Raw genomic sequence first — 25,638 nt, forward strand, 5'->3', positions numbered from 1 at the left:
AAAATCAGAGGATACAACTGACGATTTACTATAAAACCAGAAAAACGGCCAGCCTACTCATGAGAAACTCTCCAGACACAAAACAGAACGCTTTAAAAGAGACTAATGTCGTCTATGCCTTCAAATGCCCACTTGGGGACTGCAAGCTCCAAAAAACCCAGTATATAGGCAAGACAACAACATCTCTTTCTAGGCGTTTAACGATGCATAAGCAACAGGGCTCCATTAAGGAACATATAATCTCTTCCCATAACCAAACCATCGCCAGAGAAATCCTAGTAAACAACACAGAAATCATCGATAGATACAGCGATAGCAGGCGGCTTGACGTTTGCGAGGCACTACACATCAAGAAGTCAACACCAGCAATCAACAGCCAATTATTGCACAACTATATTCTACCCACCTCAAGACTCCGCTCCAATATAGAAGCATCAAGAAATATGGACCAATAGGCTTTCTACAAACACTTCTATTCAATACCCATTGTTTCTGTTCTGTCTTGTGTTGATACTTTTAATACCCTATTAATATCCCCTCTTGTTCTGTCTTGTGTTAATGCCACATCACCCCTCCCACCTCACTCAAATGTAGATATAAAATCAGAGATACGTTCTAATCAGTTGTGTATTTGTGAAGTCTTTGAAAATGTAATAAGTTTTACGAAACGCGCCCGTGTCGCGTCAGACTAGAAATAAAAATGAATTTTGGAGAAGTGATTTTTGATTTACCTCCAACAGTGAAGCGTAATGTACGAAAGATTGAGAAAATTCGTGTTAGAATTATTAATCTTACTTTTTCGGTCATATTTAATAATATATGTCTACAGGAAAGACTGCTACCAAAATATACTAATATATATATATATATATATATATATATATATATATATATATATATATATATATATATATATATATATATATATATATATATATATATATATATATATATATATATTCTGTTAAGAAAATTAAAAAAAATACAGGAAAATGGGGAAAAAGATTCATGCTTCACTATTGGGCAGGAAAACAAAAATGGAAGGAATTTCGTTTTTTTTTTCATTTCAGCGATGTGAAATGTATTTTTTTTATCATTATTTCTTTATACTTTCCACCTGTCAAAATGATCTGGTGAAGAGAGAAGAGGTGGCGTGTTGACGTGAATACGTGGTCGGGAGAGAGAGAGGAGGTAGAAGATGATAATGGTGGTGGAATAGCATCAGAAACAGCAAGAAGATTTAGCAGCAGTAGTTTTTTGGGGGGGAAAGAGTGTATATTTACCTATTAGTGACAGCGAGGAAGTGAGATCTGGCACTCTAATGCCACATCAACTGGGCTAAATGTTGGGGATGGAGGTACAGTATCTTCCAGAACCGCTTTCAGTGTATTGTCCTCATTGGTCAGTCGTACAGGGAGCATTTCCTTACAGACTGTTGAGTCTTTGGTGGTGGTGGTGGTTGGCGCCGGCACCATGTGGTTGATAAATGACCATGTTCTTCTTGAATGGTCGTGTGGTGGGGTAAAGGACCACATAGTGGTGGGTGATATGGCTCTCTTGTGCGTGTCTGTTTTTGTGGCTGTTTTAGATATAGCTACTCAAATGTCTGTGTAGCACGGGCTATAGTGAGCCCGTAATTGAGTTCGGTTATTGGCGATAACCTTGTTGCTGCCATTTTTGGGGTCAAAGTTTCAGATGGAGGTGGGGTTTCCTACTTTTCTCCCCGTTTCTTTTTCGCTTCTGTTTTAGTGTACTGGTTTTAGTTTTAATAACATTATCTTGGTGGCGGATGTAGATGCACACTAGTGTGTCCCATTCTTCAACTGCTTTTCTAACCATTGTAGTCGTTGTGGAATTTGCATGTAATGCAAAGATGTAATGCAAAATGTAATCTATATATATATGCATAATATATAATAATCATATATACATAATCTATATATATATATATATATATATATATATATATATATATATATATATATATATATATATATATATAATGTACCTAGTAGCCAGAATGCACTTCTCGGCCTACTATGCAAGGCCCGATTTGCCTAATAAGCCAAGTTTCCTGAATTAATATATTTTCTCTATTTTTTCTTATGAAATGATAAAGCTACCCATTTCATTATGTATGAGGTCAATTTTTTTTATTGGAGTTAAAATTAACGTAGATATATGACCGAACCTAACCAACCCTACCTAACCTAACCTATCTTTATAGGTTGGGTTAGGTAGCCGAAAAAGTTAGGTTAGGTTAGGTAGTCGAAAAACAATTAGTTCATGAAAACTTGGCTTATTAGGCAAATTGGCCCTTGCATAGTAGGCTGAGAAGTGCGTTCTGGCTACTAGGTACGACATATATATATATATATATATATATATATATATATATATATATATATATATATATATATATATATATATATATATATATATATATTATACACACACACGATATGCTATAGTAATTCTTAACATACTAAAACATGCCAATTTTATAAGATGGCCCCAAAAAGTAATAAAAAGGAAAAACAATGAGGTGAAGCCTCATGAATTCCCAGGGACCATCTGAGCTTATATATACATATGAATACACACACGTGAACCTATGATGCCGTAAAGGCAAAGATATTTGCACTAAGGTAATGCATTTGAAGTCCCAGTTCACGGTACTAAATCTGCCAAGTGTTCAGGCAGGCCGTGTTCCCCACAGCACGGCAATATTTTTGACAGGAAATTGCTACAGACCGTTAATATTGGCCGTTATTATAGGTTGTTAGTATAGACCGTGATTAACTAGCCCTCACTGGGGCATGTATATATATCATCCAACAATATGACTCTTGTGTCATAAACAGAATATTAAATTTAATATGAAAAAAATAAATTTCCATGGCAAGATACAAAAAGCTATACTTCGGCAGTGGTTTATTAAGCATTCAAACATCCCTTTGTTTAGGATAAATGCCTGTTGAGTGGCAGCGGGGCCATGAACGGGCTCGGCTGAGGAGAACACCAAGGGTGGTATTCCCAGCTTAGTCCCAAGGGAGAGGAGCCGTAAGAACCTGATGCGATTAGACCCTTCTCTGATGGTGGAGTGAGGGCAGTTAATCTCTGGCACTAACTCCCTTCGGGACCCTGAATCTTCAGCCAATAATAGTTGTTAAACAATATATTATACCCCTGGGAGCACGGAGTAGATTACCTTGGACTAGGTGCTGCTCCGGCACTCCTAGGGTGGCACTAGGTGCTTCCTGGCACTCCTAGGGTGGCACTAGGTGCTTCCTGGCACTCCTAGGGTGGCACTAGGTGCTTCCTGGCACTCCTAGGGTGGCACTAGGTGCTTCCTGGCACTCCTAGGGTGGCACTAGGTGCTTCCTGGCACTCCTAGGGTGGCACTAGGTGCTTCCTGGCACTCCTAGGGTGGCACTAGGTGCTTCCTGGCACTCCTAGGGTGGCACTAGGTGCTTCCTGGCACTCCTAGGGTGGCACTAGGTGCTTCCTGGCTCTCCTAGGGTGGCACTAGGTGCTTCCTGGCACTCCTAGGGTGCCACCAAGCATCACAGGGCCAAGTAGCATGATGGCACTCCAAGGTGGCAGCGTCCATACACCACAACACCAGGTACTGTCCAAAGTCTCCCAGCTACAGGCGATAAGTCACAATAACGTGGCTAAAGTATGTTGACCACACACTAGAAGGTGAAGGGACGACGACGTTTCGGTCCGTCCTGGACTTGAGAATGGTCCAGGACGGACCGAAACGTCGTCGTCCCTTCACCTTCTAGTGTGTGTGGTCTGGTCAACAGTCTCCCATCTATTTTCAACTGCTTCAAACACACTTGTAATTAAACCCCCGAGGCACTCGTTCAGGAGCGCCTCGTAGGCCTTGTCTGAGGCACTCGCTAAGGAGTGCCACGTCAGTAGCACAATGCCTATTTATTAATGCTATTAGTGCCAAAAGTGAAGAGGTCCCTCTTGGGTTTCCGAGGGTGGTGGTAGTTGTGTTGATAGTGGTTGTGTTATATATATATATAATATATATATATATATATATATATATATATATATATATATATATATATATATATATATATATATATATATATATATATATATATATATGTCGTACCTAGTAGCCAGAACTCACTTCTCAGCCAACTATGCAAGGCCCGATTTGCCTAATAAGCCAAGTTTTCATGAATTAATGGTTTTTCGACTACCTAACCTACCTAACCTAACCTAACCTAACGTTTTCGGCTACCTAACCTAACCTAACCTATAAAGATAGGTTAGGTTAGGTTAGGTAGGGTTGGTTAGGTTCGGTCATATATCTACGTTAATTTTAACTCCAATTAAAAAAAATTTACCTCATACATAATGAAATGGGCAGCTTTATCATTTCATAAGAAAAAAATTAGAGAAAATATAATAATTCAGTAAAACTTGGCTTATTAGGCAAATCGGGCCTCGCATAGTAGGCTGAGAAGTGAGTTCTGGCTACTAGGTACGACATATATATATATATATATATATATAATGTATATATGTATATATCTATAAATATATATAAATATATAAATATATCATAAATTTAGAGGTATTAGTACTGGATGGACGTGGAAATATATTTGGGAAGTCAGACAGAAATAATATCAGTTATTTCCTGTGACAAGAGATCAGTACACGAATTTTTGTTTTCTTTTTAATTGCGATGGTTGATACTCATCTCTGCTGAGCTGTAATTTTTTGGGCAAGTATTTAGTAGCAAGCATTTAAAAGTTATATATATATATATATATATATATATATATATATATATATATATATATATATATATATATATATATATGTCGTACCTAGTAGCCAGAACGCACTTCTCAGCCTACTATGCAAGGCCCGATTTGCCTAATAAGCCAAGTTTTTCTGAATTAATATATTTTCTCTAATTTTTTTCTTATGAAATGATAAAGCTACCCATTTCATTATGTATGAGGTCAATTTTTTTTTATTGGAGTTAAAATTAACGTAGATGTATGACCGAACCTAACCAACCCTACCTAACCTAACCTAACCTATCTTTATAGGTTAGGTTAGGTTAGGTAGCCGAAAAAGTTAGGTTAGGTTAGGTAGGTTAGGTAGTCGAAAAATAATTAATTCATGAAAACTTGGCTTATTAGGCAAATCGGGCCTTGCATAGTAGGCTGAGAAGTGCGTTCTGGCTACTAGGTACGACATATATATATATATATATATATATATATATATATATATATATATATATATATATATATATATATATATATATATATATATATATATATAATATAATGCATATTACAACCTATCAAGGACACAGGAGTCCTTCTAGGGGATCTACAACTGGTGAAATATAAGAGTGAAGAGTTAGGACTTTAGGATCATAAACCCATCAAAGTGCGAAATCATACCTGGTTTTGAAATTATGAATAGTATTTGCTTCCACAACCTGTTCCTGAAGTGCATTCCATTTTCCCACTAGTCTCACGCTAAAAGAAAACTTCCTAACATCCCTGTGACTCATCTGAGTTTCCAGCTTCCACCCATGTCCCCTCGTTCTGTTATTATTCCGTGTGAACATTTCGTCTATGTCCACTTTGTCAATTCCCCTGAGTATTTTATACGTTCCTGTCATATTCCCCTCTCTCCCTTCTTTTTTTCCTAGTGTCGTAAGGTTCTGTTCCTTCAGGCGCTCTTCATATCCCATCCCTCGTAACTCTGGGACAAGCCTCGTCGCAAACTTCTGAACCCTTTCCAGTTTCCTTATGTGTTTCTTCAGGTGGGGGCTCCATGATGGCGCGGCATACTCTAAGACTGGTCTCACGTAGGCAGTGTAAAGCTCCCTAAAAGCCTCCTCACTTAGGTTTCTGAATGACGTTCTAACTTTCGCCAGTGTAGAGTACGCTGCTGTCGTTATCCTATTTACGTGTGCCTCAGGAGTTAGATTAGGTGTTACATCCACTCCCAGGTCTCTTTCTCGAGTCGTTATAAGTAGGCTCAGGTTGTGTTGTTCTCCCTTCGCGTACCAAGATAACCTATCTTGAGATGTAGATATCCTAGGTAGATAACCTAGGTATCTTGAGATGAAATCTCAAGATAACCATCATAAGATTTAATCGCATCTACGGGGATTAACTAATCACAGGTTTTAATCCAAATGAACTTAGATCTACCATTCCGTCTAATGTTGTCTGTATTTCCCACGTGATTACACGTGTACTGTCCCTTCCCTCCCCTCTCTTATTCCCCCCCCCCTCTAGTGTCTTCCCTCTTCCTTGATGGACCAAGAGAGGCTGTTGGAGGAATAGGAGGAGGAGGGAGCCTCCATCGCCTCCAGCGGGTCCTCCGCTCCCTCCAGGGACAGCTTGTCTGCAAATGATGCGCAAAATCTGAAGCAGTGTAGCGGTGCCCGACTGTGCTGAAGTTTCTCTATTATACAGCCGGGGGGAAGAGGCGAGGGAGAGAGGGGGAGGAAGAGGGCACAGCGAGAGGGGAGAGGAGGAGGGCGAGAGGGGAGAGGGAAGGAGAAAGGGCGAACGAGAAGGGAGAGTTGTGGTGGAAGAGGCAGGAAGCTCTGGCTTGTAGTTGTGGCTTGTAGTTGTGGCATGTAGCTGTGGCTTGTAGCTGTGGCTTGTAGCTGAGGCTTGTAGCTGAGGTTTGTAGTTATGGCTTGTAGTTGTGGCTTGTAACTCAGGCTTGTAGCTGTGGCTTGTAGCTCAGGCTTGTAGCTGTGGCTTGTAGCTGTGGCTTGTAGCTGAGGCTTGTAGCTGTGGCTTGTAGTTGTGGCTTGTAGCTGTGGCTTGTAGCTGTGGCTTGTAGCTGAGGCTTGTAGCTGTGGCTTGTAGCTGAGGCTTGTAGCTGTGGCATGTATCTGTGGCATTGTATCTGTGGCTTGTAGCTGTGGCTTGTAGCTGTGGCTTGTAGCTGAGGCTTGTAGTTGTGGCTTGTAGCTGTGGCATGTAGCTGTGGCTTGTAGCTGTGGCTTGTAGCTGTGGCTTGTAGCTGTGGCATGTAGCTGAGGCTTGCAGCTGTGGCTGGCAAGTATGACTGGCAGCTGTATGACGTATACACATCAATACGAAAGCCACATGTGTAGCAATAGTGAGAGCCAGGTATAGCCGAGTCGCAGTAATGTGATCTATCTGAATATACCTGTACACATAGGGGGAGCAGCAGTGGCCGGGGTGTAAGAGGGGAGGTAAAATAAGGGTGAAGCTGTAATTGAGGTGTGAAGCAGAGTGAGGGTGGGTGGGGGGGGGGGGTGAAAATGGTAGATTTCACACAAGTGGGTTTGGTTAATCTTCAGCTCCCGCCGTTTACCGGCGCTTGTGCTTTTCCTTCTTTATTATGCATCCCCATACCCATTCCGTGGGCGGTGGTGTAAAGGCTTACAGAGCTAGTGCTGCGAGGTGGGGGCGGGGGTCTTGGTGAGGTGAGGAGGGGGGGGGAGGTGTTGGTGAGGTGAAGGGGGAGGAGGTGTTGGTGAGGTGGAGGGGGAGGTGTTGGTGAGGTGGAGGGGGAGGTGTTGGTGAGGTGAGAAGCTGTGTGGTGGTAATTAAGGATTTGTTTTGTTTTGTACAAGTTTCTACCACAGACGTGGCCAGACATTTACAATGCTAACCAGCATCTATACATTTTCTTCTGTCCTCCATAGACAGGGTTAGAGAGCTGTTAAACATATAATTCAGTGATTTATTGAACAATCAGTGTACAATAAAGTGTTCCAGTACTCATATAGTAGTTACATAGTTCAGCATACCTCAGTCCAGGAGGGCGAAAGTCAGCCAATATGGGACATTCTACAATATAATGTTCAAATGAGTGCATGTTTTCTCTCTCACAAAATTGACACACATGGTGTATTCCACATTTGGGTTTTGAAACCGCTGCCAGGTACACAGAATACATCTATATCCCAGACGTATTCTTGCCACTATAACATCACAATGCCGAGTTCTTGCTCTATTAGACTAATGAGAATGTCTCCTCACGATATCTATCATAATATTTAATGCTACAACTTTCAGGTCTTTGTGAATTTGCTAGGTCGGTGAGATCTCCATTAGATATTTGTTTAAGTATTCTCTTTGTCACTGCTAATGACACACCCATATTAATTTCTACCTCTGGTTTCTTACAGCCTGTCTTTGCAAGCATGTCAACAGTATCATGCCTTAAGGAGTGGAGTAGTGGAGAATGGGGGTGCGTGGTGGGGATAGGTAGTGTTGTGGTTGGTGGGGGGTGGGGGAAGGAGTGTGGTGAGGGAGGGATGGATGAGCAGAGGCCCAGTAGATAACAACGTTATAGTGGGGAATGGCAAAGGGGTCATAGTGGGGCATGGCAAAGGGGACTCCCTACAGTTGACACGCGATGCTCAGCAGTGGAGGAGGGGAGAGATTGAGGCGAGGAGGGCTTGAATGGGGGAGGCAGAATGGGATTTTCAGTATTGGGGCGAGTCTGCGGTAGTCTGGGACAGTCTGCGGTAGTCTGGGACAGTCTGCGGTAGTCTGGGGCAGTCTGCGGTAGTCTGGGACAGTCTGCGGTAGTCTGGGACAGTCTGCGGTAGTCTGGGGCAGTCTGCGGTAGTCTGGGGTAGTCTGCGGTAGTCTGGGGCAGTCTGCGGTAGTCTGGGGCAGTCTGCGGTAGTCTGGGACAGTCTGCGGTAGTCTGGGACAGTCTGCGGTAGTCTGGGACAGTCTGCGGTAGTCTGGGGCAGTCTGGGGCAGTCTGCGGTAGTCTGGGGCAGTCTGCGGTAGTCTGCGGCAGTCTGCGGTAGTCTGGGGCAGTCTGCGGTAGTCTGAAGCAGTCTGCGGTAGTCTGGAGCAGTCTGCGGTAGTCTCGGGCAGTCTGCGGTAGTCTGGGGCAGTCTGCGGTAGTCTGGGGCAGTCTGCAGTAGTCTGGAACAGTCTGCGGTAGTCTGGGGCAGTCTGCGGTTGTCTGGGGCAGTCTGCGGAAGTCTGGAACAGTCTGCGGTAGTCTGGAACAGTCTGCGGTAGTCTGGGGCAGTCTGCGGTAGTCTGGGGCAGTCTGCGGTAGTCTGGGGCAGTCTGCGGTAGTCTGGAACAGTCTCCTGTAGTCTGCGGTAGTCTGGGGCAGTCTGCGGTAGTCTGGGGCAATCTGCGGTAGTCTGGAGCAGTCTGCGGGAGTCTAGGGCAGTCTGCGGTAGTCTGGGGCAGTCTGCGGTAGTCTGGAACAGTCTGCGGTAGTCTGGAGCAGTCTGCGGGAGTCTGGGGCAGTCTGCGGTAGTCTGGGGCAGTCTGCGGTAGTCTGGAACAGTCTGCGGTAGTCTGGGGCAGTCTGCGGTAGTCTGGAGCAGTCTGCGGTAGTCTGGAGCAGTCTGCGAGAGTCTAGGGCAGTCTGCGGTAGTCTGGAGCAGACTGTGGTAGTCTGGGGCAGTCTGCGGTAGTCTGGAACAGTCTGCGGTAGTCTGGAGCAGTCTGCGGTAGTCTGGGGCAGTCTGCGGTAGTCTGGGGCAGTCTGCGGTAGTCTGGGACAGTCTGCGGTAGTCTGGAGCAGACTGCGGTAGTCTGGAGCAGTCTGCGGTAGTCTGGAGCAGTCTGCGGTAGTCTGGAGCAGACTGCGGTAGTCTGGAGCAGTCTGCGGTAGTCTGGAGCAGTCTGCGGTAGTCTGGAGCAGTCTGCGGTAGTCTGGAGCAGACTGCGGTAGTCTGGGGCAGTCTGCGGTAGTCTGGAGCAGTCTGCGGTAGTCTGGGGAAGGCAAGGATGAGTGACACCAGATGGAACAGGCAGGGCTGGATGCTGGGCATTAGTATGTTAAGATAAGCATCTTATTGTTTCGTAATTACAATTATTCCTTAACCTATACCTATAATAAGTTAAGTAACAATTGTAATTACGAAACAATAAGATGCTTATCTTAACATACTAACAAGGTTAGGTAAGGTCGGTGTTTTCTATGAAGCTTTTTAAGGGTATCTATTATGTTTAGTATGTCACCTATGCACTTATTTAATAAGTCAATATTGACTATACGAATTTGCGAGAACGGGTTGGGGCATTACCCGCTGGGAAGAAGAGATGGACCGTGAGCGTTGAACAATTGGAAGACTGGGAGAATATGAAGCCGTGAAAGGACGCGCTGAAGGAGACCAGAGAAGACGCAACTACACGCGATGAGACACCAGTTGATTGACGGTTGAGAGGCGGGACCAGAAAGCCAGAGCTCAACCCCCGCAAGCACAAATAGGTGAGTACAGGTATCAACACGTATGGGCGGCGGCGACGACTTGGAGGAGAGAGAGAGAGACTCTGGATAAACTTGAAGATGGTAGAATAGATACTCCAAGAAGAGTGATGTACAAGGGATAGACGTGATGAGCAAAGTAGGAGACGTCAGGGGACGTCAGAAGGGCGTCAGGAGGGCGTCAGGGGACGTCAGGGGGCGTCAGGAGGGCGTCAGGGGACGTCAGGAGGGCGTCAGGAGGGCGTCAGGGGACGTCAGGGGGACGTCAGGAGGGCGTCAGGGGACGTCAGGGGACGTCAGGAGGGCGTCAGGGGGGGGACGCATGATGTTCATGATGTCGCCAACCCTCAACCCCTACCACCAATCACCCAATACACACCTCACTGCCTCTTCAGGGTTCCCTACAACCCCAATCTCTCACTATACACATTCACCCCAGACCTCCTGAGTCACTCACCTTCATGTGGCTCTGGTAGGGACACATACTGAAACTTGCTACATAGTTAAACATGATTCATAGTGATATACGTGATACAGGTGAGACACACAAACAGAGATACAGAATGAGATAACCAGAGGTGGATAGATCAAAGATAGACACAGTGACAAAAACAGTGAAATAGAGACAAATAAACAAAGATAAAGACAGAGAGACCTGGGTACCGCTCGGTACCCCTATCTACTAAGTATATATAATATAAAATCACGAGAAATATCATTTCATACACGTGGATAATCGGTGATTGAACTCGGACCAGCTCAATTTTATCCTGCTTGTAGTGTATCGTAGCTCGTATTTCATAGGCCCGAATTCAGTAGCACAGGCAATACAATTACTGCAGTAGTATTTGTTGTGAGTGAGCAACACAACATTCATCATAGTTTTTTTAGAGTATTTCTCTACTTTAATTTTTTTGTTGCAAATATGAATAAATGAAGCTGCAGCTTATTCTGCAACATGTTACCCCCGGCTGATGGGCTGTCAACACCTGTCAGGTCGCTATACGTCAACACCTGTCTGTCAACATTCCTGTCACTCGTTGTCGAAGCTTTGAGTACCTTTTTTTTTAAATGGAGGTTCATATCAGAACATTATAACAGAACATGAGATAAAAGGAAAAACGCAGAAGGCCTATTGGCCTATACGAGGGGGGAGCTCGTATGTGTGTCTAACCTACGCACGAAACAATCCTGCGGTTTCACATCTGTTATATCGATTATGATTTTATTTTGCGTTATCGCTTTGAGTTACGCAGGTAATTAAAGGAGAGGGCGACCAGGTGAATAACAGGTGAGTGGGGGGGGGGGGGTTAGGGTGTCAATATGGTACATTATCAGCAGGTGTTGGTGGTTATTTTGGTTGTTGGATGGTTATGGGGTTGTTGGATAGTTAACTGGTCGCTGGGTGGTTATGGGGTTGTTGGATAGTTAACTGGTCGCTGGGTGGTTATGGGGTTGTTGGATAGTTAACTGGTCGCTGGATGGTTATGGGGTTGTTGGATAGTTAACTGGTCGCTGGGTGGTTATGGGGTTGTTGGATAGTTAACTGGTCGCTGGATGGTTATGGGGTTGTTGGATAGTTAACTGGTCGCTGGGTGGTTATGGGGTTATTGGATATTTAACTGGTCGCTGGGTGGTTATGGGGTTGATGGATAGTTAACTGGTCGCTGGATGGTTATGGGGTTGTTGGATAGTTAACTGGTCGCTGGATGGTTATGGGGTTGTTGGATAGTTAACTGGTCGCTGGGTGGTTGGGTGGTTATGGGGTTGTTGGATAGTTAACTGGTCGCTGGGTGGTTATGGGGTTGTTGGATAGTTAACTGGTCGCTGGGTGGTTATGGGGTTGTTGGATAGTTAACTGGGTCGTTGGATAGTTATGGGGTTGTTGGATAGTTAACTGGTCGCTGGGTGGTTATGGGGTTGTTGGATAGTTAACTGGGTCGTTGGATAGTTAACTGGTCGCTGGGTGGTTATGGGGTTGTTGGATAGTTAACTGGTCAACACGGCGCCGGTCTATTCATTAACTAGGCGTCCCTTAATTAGAGCTAGGGGGGGGGGGATACAGCTGCATGAGTAGACCAAGATGTATAACTATGGAAGGGATAGAGCTGAAAGGTAGATCTAGAGGATAGGGGGTAGATCCTATCCAGTGTTTGTGCTCCACTTCTATCCACTATATATACAACCTGTTAATCATTTTAATCTAGGTTAAATTATTTATCATTTATCGCTAGAACCTCAAATTAACCAATTAGATAGATTTAACATTAACATCATATGAGCCACTTAGACTCACAGATATTTAACAGCGTTAAATAAAGGTCATTATGAAGATATGATGACCAGACCACACACTAGAAAGCGAAGGGACGACGATGTTTCGGTCCGTCATGGACCGAAACGTCGTGAAAAAGAAGAGAGGATGTTGTTGTTGTTTTAGATTCAGATACTGGGAACCAAAAGTTCCAAGTAGCACGGTCTATGGTGAGCCCGTAGTGGACTTACCTGGCACAGGAGCGGGGCAAGTAGCACGGTCTATGGTGAGCCCGTAGTGGACTTACCTGGCACAGGAGCGGGGCAAGTAGCACGGGCTATGGTGAGCCCGTAGTGGACTTACCTGGCACAGGAGCGGGGCAAGTAGCACGGTCTATGGTGAGCCCGTAGTGGACTTACCTGGCACAGGAGCGGGGCAAGCAGCACGGTCTATGGTGAGCCCGTAGTGGACTTACCTGGCACAGGAGCGGGGCAAGTAGCACGGTCTATGGTGAGCCCGTAGTGGACTTCCCTGGCACAGGAGCGGGGCAAGTAGCACGGTCTATGGTGAGCCCGTAGTGGACTTCCCTGGCACAGGAGCGGGGCAAGTAGCACGGTCTATGGTGAGCCCGTAGTGGACTTACCTGGCACAGGAGCGGGGCTGTAACTGAGAAGAAAGTTGTTGTTGTTGTTGTTTTAGATTCAGATACTCGGCACAAAATTTCCATGTAGCAGACAGACAATCGGATCGAAACGTCGTCGTTCCCTCACTTTCTGGTCATCATGTACGTTTTCTATGCATCGGACTCGTTGGGTTAGGTGGGTTGCTTGGGTTCGCAGTTGCTGGTTAGGTTATAGGAGGTTGGATTCTATATGAAGTGGCAGATCAAGAGAACGGACTGGTCTAGTACACGCTATATAACACCTTGGTTTACGAGGCTCCTCTTTGCCCTTGTATACCAACGTTTCCCCTTCTCTTGGTATGTATATGTAAACTCTTATGACCCCTGGATTCGAACCTGGGCTGCCAGAGAACCATATCTCAGGCAGCTGTGGTGTTATAGAACTGAGCTGCCCAGGGTATGGATCTTTGACGGCCCAGGTTCGAATCCTGGAAGAGTGATAATGTTCACATTTGTGTATGTATGTATATATGTCGTACCTAGTAGCCAGAACGCACTTCTCGGCCTACTATGCAAGGCCCGATTTACCTAATAGGCTGAGTGATTTCTTTATTTTCAATAAATTGTATTCTATTGGTTTATTTTAAGTATTATTATTATGTTATATTAAGATCATAAATTATTGATTTAGTTATGTTAGTTTAGGTTAGGTTAAGATAGGTTAGGTTAGGTAGGGTTGGTTAGGTTAGGTAGGGTTGGTTAGGTTAGGTAGGGTTGGTTAGGTTAGGTAGGGTTGGTTAGGTTAGGTTAGGTTAGGTAGGGTTGGTTAGGTTCGGTCATATATCTACGTTAGTTTTAACTCAAAAAATATTAGCTCATACAAAATTAAATGAATAGCTTTATCATTTCACAAGAAAAAAATAGAAAAATATTAAAATTCCGGAAAACTTGGCTTGATATGCAAATCGGGCCTTGCATAGTAGGCCATGTACTGCGTTCTGGCTACTAGGTACAACACACATATATATATATATATATTCCAATCAACATTGTCTCCGTTGTCTCTCCATGTGTCAGACTGCGTGTATTTTCTCTCTCAGAGGAAACATACACAAGAAAACCTTGAGCTAATCTGTGCTAGAGTGCGAGGCGGAACTCTCCCGTGAAACTCCGGGGGATGAATAATGGAGCAGCTTGGAGGCAAATGATGCGAGAGGGTGGTGGTGGTAGTGGTGGTGGTGGTAGTAGTGGTGGTGGTAGTGGTGGTGGGTGCGACACTCACTTCTTTACCAATAATCAGTCCTCCTGTAAACCCCAGCTGGAGAAAACCACCTGGAGAAGTGTGTGGTGGGAGAGATGGGAGCCCAGGAGGGGAGCGGTGATGGGGCCCTCGCTGGGTGGTGTGGCAAGGGTCGGAGAGGACTGGGGCTCAGTCACATGACCAGCGAAAATATCCTAAAATGAACGTGGGAGGAGGAATGGAAGAGCCATGAATAATGAAAACCCCGGGAATCATCGGCCGGGAGCACCGCTGACAGGCGGGTGTTGAGCAGCTTCGGATCCAAACAAACTCGTTCAAGTTGCAGGGGGCCTCGCTATCTCCTTTTCTCTCCTCTCTCTTCCTCTCTCTCTCTCTTTCCTTTCCCGCATAGGAAGCGGCTCTGATGTTAGATGCTCCCCCGCCCCGAGTTTTAAACCCTTTTATACCAGTTTAATACCAGTTTACTACCTTGTACAGGTTTTTCGGCGAGGTCCTTTTCGAGGGCAGGGCGCCCACTGCACCACCCATTCCCTCGTTCCTAAGCTCTTAGCGCATGATTTTTATATATTTTTTCTTTCAAGGTTGGCAGTCGGAGGGAGTAGGACGTAAAGCTTTTACCGACGGCAGCTGGGTTATGGGCGGAGTCTGCGCTCCTTACACATATATATACTGTAGTAAAATCAACAAAATGTTCGTCCGCTCTGCGAATGTGTCCTTTCTGCCCCATTATCAATATATTTTTAGTTTTAAATATGGCTAAAAGTAGAGAAGCACGCGTTTCTAAGCAGTCTGTTTTCGCTGCATTGTAAAAATAATAATATAGTACTTGTTAAGGAATAATAATTTTGCCAAATAGAGTAGAGGTGTTCAACAGCTGGCCAAATCTTGCCAAAAGATTCAAGTATTGACACTAGCAGCGAGATTCACTAAAGGCTTAACATAGCATTGGCAGGAGTAGACAGCTTACATTACCATACTGAGTGGAGAGGGGCAGCACTGGCGGCACCCTTGGGCTCCTGCCTCGTCTGGGGTGTCCTCTGAGGTGTTTCATCACTCCTCTTGGCTAGCCTGGGGGTCTTGGAATCCTGGAATCGCCTGGGGGAGGTCCCTCTAGGATTCCATTGTCTAGTTTAGGGGTCCTTATAGATCCTCTTGGCTTGTTTGGGGTGCTCTGAAGTCCCTGTGGCTTCTACTGGCTAGTTTGGGGTCCTTTGGTTGTCTTCTTGGATCTCAAGGCTTATTTGGGGTCATCTGGGGTCCTCATGTCTCATGTTGGCTAGGATAGAGGTCCCATGGCTTCTATTGGCTGTAGAAGGACAGTTTGGGGTCCTCTTCGCTCTTGAGGGCTAATTTTTATGTGTAAGACCACCACTTAGCAACTGGGGGATGGGAGGGTGGATGGGAAATGCTGGAGGATGGTAAATTAACTGCCCATCAGGACACTGCCCTTTAGTGTCCTGATGGGCAGTTAAATAATGCTTGTGAATCTTATCTTCTTGATAATGAGTAGAAGAGAAGCTACGAATGTCCCAGTGGGAGCCCGTCTCCTCCACACCACAACCCTAAGTCAAAATGGAGTCGATGGTCGTACACTTGACTCATAGGTTTGAAAATCCCCATTCCTACTCAATCGCATGCATCATACCCTCTCCCCCCCCTCCCATTCCTTCCTTTCCATTTCCAATCAGTGAACAAATCCACAAGGGCCGTGACGAGGATTCGAACCTGCGTCCGAGAGCATCCCAGACGCTGCCTTAATCGACGTCCCATTTCAATCCCAATCAATGTCCCATTTCCATCTATTCCTTAATAGCCACAACTTAATGGTGTACAACTCTCTTTCTTCAGTTCCACCTCAGATTCCTAAAATATTCTCTCCGCCAACGTCTTTTGAGTCTCTTCATTGGTTAACATTCTTCCATGAATGTGTTAAATATTTCCACTTGGACTGGTCGGTACAACGACGGCTTCGCTTCTTGCTGGTTGGAGTTTGATCTGGGATTGTTGGAAGGGAACTATCAGGGGGGAAACCGCCAAGCCATTACGACTATGTAGCACTTGGAAGGGGTCAGGATAAGGGTTTGGGATGGGACGGGGGAAAAGGAATAGTGCCCAACCACTTGGTGGTGGACAGTCGGGGGATTGAACGTCGACCTGCATGAAGCGTCGCTCTACCGTCCAGCCCAAGTGGTTGGGCAGGGTCTTAATTGGAGTTGTTATGTTCGCCTTGTATTTCTATGAGTATTATAGACTAATCGTAATTATGACCGAAATTTGCGCATCTTACTCCGAATTCTTAGCTTAAAGGAGCCAACTAGGTGATTACAGGGGTGCTCTGAGGGGCTTCTTCAGACACAACAGTCTGAGCGTTCAAATAGGTTATATTATTCCTGGAGGATTCTGTGAGAGAAATAGGGAGAGTGAGAGAAATAGGGAGAGAGAGAGTGGACGAGTGAGGGACACTGCAAGGGGAGGACTTTACCTTACTTTACCTTGCGTTGATTCCAGGGGTCAGGGTTTCCGCGGCCCGGTCTCTGATCTGACAGTTTTTCTAAAATTTCGTAAAACAATGCATTGTGAAGTATTCTGCATAAGAGACTGTGTATATTTCCTTCGGACACACACACGGGCAAACCAACTATATTTTTTTTCTATTTTCTATTTTATCCTGTCTATTTTATCCTGTCTATTTTATCCTGTTTATTTTATCCTGTCTATTTTATCCTGTCTATTTTATCCTGTCTATTTTTCATTTTATTACTTTATAAGATCAAATTTTTGTTTAATAATTTATAAACTAACAAACCCTTCTTAAAATAGTTTCTTACTATTGGGAAACATTTCCTCTGCTCTGGCAAGTGTATTATTTCGACAATTTGATTATATTATATATTTTTACTGAATGGTTTTTATTTAATAAACATAATTGCTGTTAATCCAGGCGCATATTTATTTGTGTAGTTAACAGTAAAGATTAACACTAACTAGCGTGTCAGACAAGCGGCAGCATTATGTTGCCTTTCTGCGCAAGGTAATGACACCTGAACTTTGACCTTTTTGCATGACCGCGTTCGATCCTCGTCGGTTCAAAGAGTTGGACACCGTTCCTTCATTCCGTTTTCCTATCCCAATTCCAATCTTGTTTTGGTATATCTTTTGTGTACTGTATTGTAATATATACTCATCTAGCAATTTCTAGTGATAATTTTCTTTCCTATCCGTTTTGAGTGATGTCTTCTTAATCTGTAATAATACTGTACCAGAAGCAGTTTTGTATCTGAACAATTAAACGTGCATGTACCCGCATCTGTACCTTGCCTCACCTTTGGTAACTTGTGTCCACCCTGCTGCTTCCAGCACCTCTACTTCATGTACCTGATTTTGCCTGAAGAAGGTCCTCGAAGTTATTTACCTGTACTCGGATCTGTAGCTGTATCTTAAGCCTATACATGTAACTGTACCCGAGCCTGTTCCAACAGCTGTACCCGAAGCAGATTTCATTCTATGAAATACAAACTGTATAATACATTATCTTCTTGACTTGCTGGTTTACTTGTATGTTTGTAAAAGTGATAAGTGTTTGTAGAAATGTTCCTTTGGATTACAAATGACAACAACAATGTTGTGTTTGGGGACACTAATGCCAGCCGCTGTAATATATACTGTAATATTGTAATGGTAATACTATTTAGAGACAAACTTATTTTGATGTTCTTTTAAATAAAATCGTCTATATGTGTTCGTTCCTTAATTGGATTAAATGTGCTTGTAGCTCGTTAAATCGTTCCTTTGGTGTATTTTGTTATCGTATGTTGTAGAAAGGTTACCTGGTTGGTTGATTACCTGGTTGATGGGGTTCTGGGAGTTCTTCTACTCCCCAAGCCCGGCCCGAGGCCAGGCTCGACTTGTGAGAGTTTGGTCCACCAGGCTGTTGCTTGGAGCGGCAAATGGTTGTATGTATTACTGTATTAAGTGCTGTATGCATAGTGGGCTGTTTCATACCTACATTCGAAGCAGTGTGCGCAGTTTGTCACTCCGTGTACAATAGAAAGTTGTTTTCACATATCCACACATTAAAACATTGATTGTAACCATGATATATATGTGCTTCAGCCTACAGTTTAGACCTATTGTCTTGTGTATGACCCTCTGTCCTGCGTGACAGTGAATACCAGCATTATCCTCACTTTAATAAGACTTCATCGAAATCCTCAGATTAGGCAAAATTGTAATTAATTTTGTCAATAAAGATGTTAATAATAAATAAATGTCACTTCTTTCTTAGAGCGTTACCACTGATTCATTACTATGACTGAAGCAAATATTGTATCTGCAGACGAGGAGTCACAATAACGTGGCTGAAATATGTTGACCAGACCACACACTAGAAAGTGAAGGGACGACGACGTTTCGGTCCGTCCTGGACCATTTCAAGCTGCTTGATATTAAATATTATATCTAATAACTTTGCAGATTATTCAGGGGCTTCAGTTTTCATCTGTGCCTTGTGGTTAGTGCATCACTTGCTCGCGGTTCTGTTTGTTCTGTGGAGAATTTTGTATGTGGTGATCATGTCTCCTTTGCTTGGCTCTCTTTGTATGTGTGGTCAGTCATCCTGGTTCCATACTTCGTGTGTTCCACCATCCTGGCCCCACACATGGTTACGACCTGATGTTATTAAAATTTAAATTTATTTCCAATTGATTTCCAATTGCCTGTATGTAATACACTTGAAACCCCTACCTTAGAGAGGATGTGGCCTCTCCTGTGCCTCTTAAGTGTCCCCGACTGTCCAAGTGGTTGGGCACCATTCCTTCCCCCCGTCCCAACCCAAATCCTTATCCTGACCCCTTCCCAGTTCTATATAGTCGTAATGGCTTGGCGCTAACCCCTGATAGTTCCCTTCCCTTAGTGCTTACCCCTGATAATTACCCTTTACCTTGCATCACCTCCTTCCCTCCCTTAATTTCAAGTAGAAATGGCCTATGCTGCTGTGAATAAGATCCTGCTAATTGCTGAACTACTACAAACAAAATATGCTGGTCGTGAGTGATCACTTCAATCTCACTCGTATCTTCGCCGTGACGGCTACAAAGTGGCAATTTAAACCACAAACAATTTGCTCAAAAATTATAGTGTAGACACGTTCTTAGAATATTTTTACTGTATCATTTACTGGGGAGCCGGTCGGCCGAGCGGACAGCACGCTGGAATTGTGATCCTGTGGTCCTGGGTTCGATCCCAGGCGCCGGCGAGAAACAATGGACAGAGTTTCTTTCACTCTATGCCCCTGTTACCTAGCAGTAAAATAGGTACCTGGGTGTTAGTCAGCTGTCACGGGCCGCTTCCTGGGGGTGGAGGCCTGGTCGAGGACCGGGCCGCGGGGACACTAAAGCCCCGAAATCATCTCAAGATAACCTCAAGATAACCATCATCCCAAAATTGTATTTTCCATTTTCTTTTCCCCAGACATGTAGGTAAGACTGAGAGATCTATAGTTCTAAAGATTTTGTGCATTGTTATCATAAGAGTGATGTTTGATGCTTTCCTGAGTTAGAGAATGTTTTTATTCTAAATTAGAATTATAAGTCTAAATCTAAATTTAATTCTAACAAAAAAATGACAAAAAAATTCTCGATGACCAGCTGCTTGATATTAAATTTAACAAAAATTGGTTAAATTAAAATTTCGGCAGGGAATATATTTATTTATTAATGTTTACTGTATTCTTGATTAAATGATGTTGCTGGAACACAAATGATGTTGCTGGAACACAAATGATGTTGCTGGAACACAAATGATGTTGCTGGAACACAAATGATGTTGTTTTCAGTCCTAATAACGGCTGAAAACAAGTAACATAACGAGATGAAGTGATAGGTCACACCCTCCTCCTGAAATGATAGTACTTAGATCGACTATTTGTACAGTACTTAGATCGACTATTTGTATAGTACTTAGATCGACTATTTGTACAGTACTTAGATCGACTATTTGTACAGTACTTAGATCGACTATTTGTACAGTACTTAGATCGACTATTTGTACAGTACTTAGATCGACTATTTGTACAGTACTTAGAACGACTATTTGTACAGTACTTAGATCGACTATTTGTACAGTACTTAGATCGACTATTTGTACAGTACTTGGAACGACTATTTGTACAGTACTTAGATCGACTATTTGTACAGTACTTAGAACGACTATTTGTACAGTACTTAGATCGACTATTTGTACAGTACTTAGATCGACTATTTGTACAGTACTTAGATCGACTATTTGTGCTTTTGAACCCGTAAAAAGTTCATGATTTGTACTATCAATTTTGTACGGGGGGGGAGGTAGAAAAAGTTAAAAACTAAATAAAAGCATTCTCATGCCTAATATAGCACACACACACACACATATATATATATATATATATATATATATATATATATATATATATATATATATATATATATATATATATATATATATATATATATATAATGTACTACATTAGACCTATGAGCGTGTTCACCAAGCCTAGTAATGGTTGGACGGGTTAAACTAGGTTACATCTGTAATTTTTTTAGACTGCCATTTGTGCTAACTCAGTGATACGAAACCTGAATATTTTTCGGGTCGAGCGGACCACACTGGTGCGTCCGAGCAAGTAATTGCTGTAAGTACTATCGTTTTAGGAGGCTGGGGTGTGAAATGATATGCAGGTAACGACCTCACGGTACGTCCTGGTTTATTTACATGTTGTAATTGAACTGTAATGTTCTTTGATGCACCTGTTTCGCCGGTGAACAGTTTTTTTGTGTGTGTGTGAGAGTTTACTTGTTCTTGCTTTGCTTTGTTTGGTAATGATTGTCGAGATAGTTATATACCCAGAGCCACACACACACACACACACACACCCACACACACACACACACACACACACACACACACACAACCACACACACACACACACACACACAACCACACACACACACACACACACAACCACACACACAGAGTTATCTTTACCAAAGAGCCAAAGCTCAACCCCCGCAAGCACAAATAGGTGAGTACACACACACACACACACACACACACACACACACACACACACACACACACACACACACACACACACACAACCACATACACACACACACACACAACCACATACACACACACACACACAACCACATACACACACACACACAGCCACACACACACACACCCACACACACAAAACCACACACTCACACACAACCACACACACACACACACAAACTCACACATACATACACACACAGCCACATACACACTCACACACACCCCCCCCCCCCACACACACACACCCACACACAAAATTAGGTATGATAGGGAAATGGGACAGGAGTCATTGCTTTAAACAACCGATAACTGAAAAGGCGGGATCCAACAGTCAATGCTCGATCCTGCAAGCACAAATAGGTGAATAGGTGAGTGAGTACACACCCCCAGACACAAACTTACACACGGAGGAGCAGACCGCCAGACCAGGCTAGCAGATATACTCACGTTAATGTAAACTTTCCTCCAGTTTACAATGACTATTTGGGTGTTGAGTCTTTGGACAGTTTCCCTGCCTGTAACACCATGCCCCACTTTCAGGAAATTAATAAAGCCATATATTTCAGTTCAGTGTTAGTGTATTTTTTTATTTTTGTTCTGGAATTAACGATTGGAAAGGGTAAATGGCGAAGGGGGAGGTGAGGGGAAAGAAGGGGTAAGTAATGGGGGGGGGGAAGATAAGGCTGGAGGGAAAGATAGGGAAGGGAGAATAGGGGAGGCAGAGTTGGGGAAATGGGAGAAGTGGAATAGGGAAATGAAAAGCTTAATTTGAAATTTCAATTAATTCGCGCTCTATCAGCACGTATAAATAGGGACCATTATCAGATGCTGCCATTATCAGCTGCACTGATGAAAAAAAAAATCATTTTTTTTCTAGTACTTTTTTTCATTTATTTTTATAACTTTGTTTTAAAGTAAATGTGGCACTCGTTGCTTTATTTACAATGTGATCATTGTTTTTGGCCTTCATCACACTGTCACATTATGTTACTGGCACACTGTTACCTTGTTATATATGTTACAGCGACGTTACTTTGTCACGTTGTCAGGGGTGAGCTTCACAATATGGTTATTATGGCACGATGTTACGTTGTGATACGGTAACACTAGGCATCGTTGTCACACTGTGGCAGTTACATTGTCCCATTATGTCACAGTTGTGTTGTTACATTGTCCCATTATGTCACAGTTGTGTTGTTACATTGTCACATTATGTCACAGTTGTGTTGTTACATTGTCCCATTATGTCACAGTTGTGTTGTTACATTGTACCATTATGTCACAGTTGTGGCAGCTACATTGTACCATTATGTCACAGTAGAGTTGTTACATTGTTACAGAGATTTACAAGAATATTCATCCCAGAACAACGCGTTACCGGTTGATAAGGTTGATAAGAAGATAAGGTTGAAGAAACAGGACCTGACTACACCATAAAAGATTCCAATGAAAGGGAGAAGAAACACGGAAGGGGAGAAATTGTTGCAGTGAATAACAAATGAACAAGAAAAGAGAGGAGATGAGGTAGAGGCAAAACAAACACATGAAATATACTGAAAGCGGAGGACAAATCCACAAGAGCCGTGACGAGGGTTCGAACCTCCGTCCGAGAAGCAGAGGTTGTAAAAGCCACCTAAATCCACAACTTTTTAAGTCTACATATGATAGTAGACATTAATGATCGGTTGTTAATGCATTAGACGCCGGAATATGGAAAGAGGGGGGGAGGGGGGAGGGAGGGAAGCTCTGAAATTTGATTAAACAAACAAATAAATACAAAATAGACGAAAACAAATACATTATTTAAAATCGATATTAATCGATATTAACAAAAAAGTTGTCAATCGTTTCAATATCACTTTTTTTCAGTTTAACAGGAAGAATTAAAGGCGAAGAAGCGATAACATGTTGTCGGCGTTTCTGATACACGAAAAAAACAAGAACCAGGCAAAGCCAATTACACGAAAACAGACAAACTGTACCAAAACCTTAAAGAAAAAAGAGGGGGAACAAAGCAAATGTTGTGTAGGTCGTCTTTGTAGCGAGGCGCGGAAAGATTACACCTGTCTCTTACAGGACTCCAGTCACGAAAAAACAGCTCTGCAATTTAGCCGAGGGACAACTCGAGCTCTTTTATACATAAAGGTCGACGACTGTGTTTTGCTGCGAAGGAAAAGCAATTTGACTCGCCGCCCCCAACTTGTTTCAACGTGTAAGTCGAGAATCACGTGTGTGTGTGTGTGTGTGTGTGTGTGTGTGTGTGTGTGTGTGTGTGTGTGTGTGTGTGTGTGTGTGTGTGTATTTACGCCAAGAATCATCTACACGCTAAGGGATAAAAAAAATCACGTCTGCATCTCTGCCAATATTAGAGAATTAGTCAAGGAAAACTGCTAAAAGGTATTGGACTGTCGCTGCAAATTTTCCAAGTCATCTTCCAATAACAAGATAATCCATATAGGGACTAAGACGTGTTTGGAGAAAATCAGGACTTGATATAATATAAGATAAGCTAATTATCAGGTAAGAAGCACTAAGCCAGTATGATTACATAACACTTGGAAGGACTATGAGGGCAAAGATATGGGTCACGACGGAAGGAAGGAATAATGCCCAACTGAATCGGGGGATCGAACGCCGACCTGCAAGAACCTATAGGGCGCCGATGGTCGGCCTATAGCTTCTTGCAGTCCTAAACAACAACCAGTTCAAGTTGTTTGGGTATGTCAATGCAAATTCCACCTTTTGTTCTATTAAATAGCAACGTAAACATGAAAAGATCAGGAGAATATGATATCAAAGACAACAACAACCTATCCTAGGACACACATAACCAATCCTAGGCCTAATATAGCATATATTTAGCTTTAGATATCTAATATAAGCTTTAGCCTACGAGAGACAACGTTATATTTAGCTTTAGATATCTAATATAAGCTTTAGCCTACGAGAGACAACGTTAGGTTTCATTGTTCAATTGTATTTCATATATTTTCCAATAAGACAAAAGGGTAATTGTTATATTTCTACATCTCTCTATTTTGTTCACTCATGTCACAGTCACTATATGAATTATGCTATCGGAGATGGGCTGTAGTATATTAATACCGTCTTCGCAACTAACATCCCTAAATCTATGTCAAAACTGCAGCTTTACCACAGGTTTATATTCCGTTATCGTTTTTTAATATCTGTCTTTGTTTTTCCATCGCAATTAAATTAGAAATCTAATTAAATTAGACAAAACGTCTAATTTTATATGAAGTAAAAGTAATTAAACTTCCACCTCTTTGTCGTTACTGACTTCCATATCGAGAAGTGAAGCTTAGAGAACTGTCGCTTCTCAACTTAGTGTGTAAATACAATTTTTTGGCTTCACTTTTACAGAAAATAACTGAAGATAGAAATGTTAGATATAACTCGGATATTTGTCAACAAATAAGTCTTTACAGCATTCGTTTCAGATATGTAGAAACGTCCAAATGGGATGAAATAACAATGCTCCTGAGCCCTACAACGATTCTGAGCCCTACATACGTGTCCACGACGCGTCTAAAAGTATAAAATGTAGAAGTTCAGCTGAACTTGGCAAGGGGGTCAGGATGGCACCTAACTAGTACCCACAATCCAATTTGTAAGAGATACCCGCTCAGAGTCTGTCACAGGTGAGGATGTCTCGCCTCACGCCCTCGTTAATACACTCTGAAGTTACGATAACGACGAATCGTAGATACATCGTAGATACACCGTAGATATATCTCGTAGATACACCATAGATTCAACTTTTTTGATGTGTGGTTTATCTAATATAATCATGACCACCCCCCGGACCATCATCTCATTCATATTTAACAATCTCAGCATTGTTCAGGAGATATCTGGTGGTACTGTTATCATATCACCTAAGCACAGAACCATACATATATCCGGAGACCCATAACTCAGGGTAAACCTTATCCACGACCCTCCAATTGCTTAGCAAGTTAGGAATCCATGAACAAATCCACAAGGGCCGTGACGAGGATTCGAACCTACGTCCGAGAGCATCCCAGACGCTGCCTCATTTGATGCATCACGGTATTGTGATTTCTGTGTGTTAGGAACCCATTTACTGTTGGTGTACAGGATGGAGGGGTGGGGGGAGGTAACAGTTAAGGATTG

General features: G+C 43.0%; 2 protein-coding genes across 2 annotated transcripts; both read right to left on the reverse strand.

The window, feature by feature from the left end:
* Nucleotides 1-6,758: 6,758 nt before the first annotated feature.
* Nucleotides 6,759-7,115, reverse strand: LOC138351982 (uncharacterized). The gene has a single exon (XM_069304157.1). The coding sequence runs from the start codon at nt 7,113-7,115 to the stop codon at nt 6,759-6,761; it is 357 nt and encodes a 118-aa protein (XP_069160258.1).
* A 1,367-nt stretch (nt 7,116-8,482) lies between these two features.
* LOC138351983 (mucin-1-like) lies at nt 8,483-9,808 on the reverse strand. Its single transcript, XM_069304158.1, has one exon. The coding sequence runs from the start codon at nt 9,806-9,808 to the stop codon at nt 8,483-8,485; it is 1,326 nt and encodes a 441-aa protein (XP_069160259.1).
* Between the last annotated feature and the right edge of the window lie 15,830 nt (nt 9,809-25,638).

This window comes from Procambarus clarkii, chromosome 51, assembly GCF_040958095.1.
Source record: "Procambarus clarkii isolate CNS0578487 chromosome 51, FALCON_Pclarkii_2.0, whole genome shotgun sequence".
NCBI classification, from domain to species: Eukaryota; Metazoa; Arthropoda; class Malacostraca; order Decapoda; family Cambaridae; genus Procambarus; species Procambarus clarkii.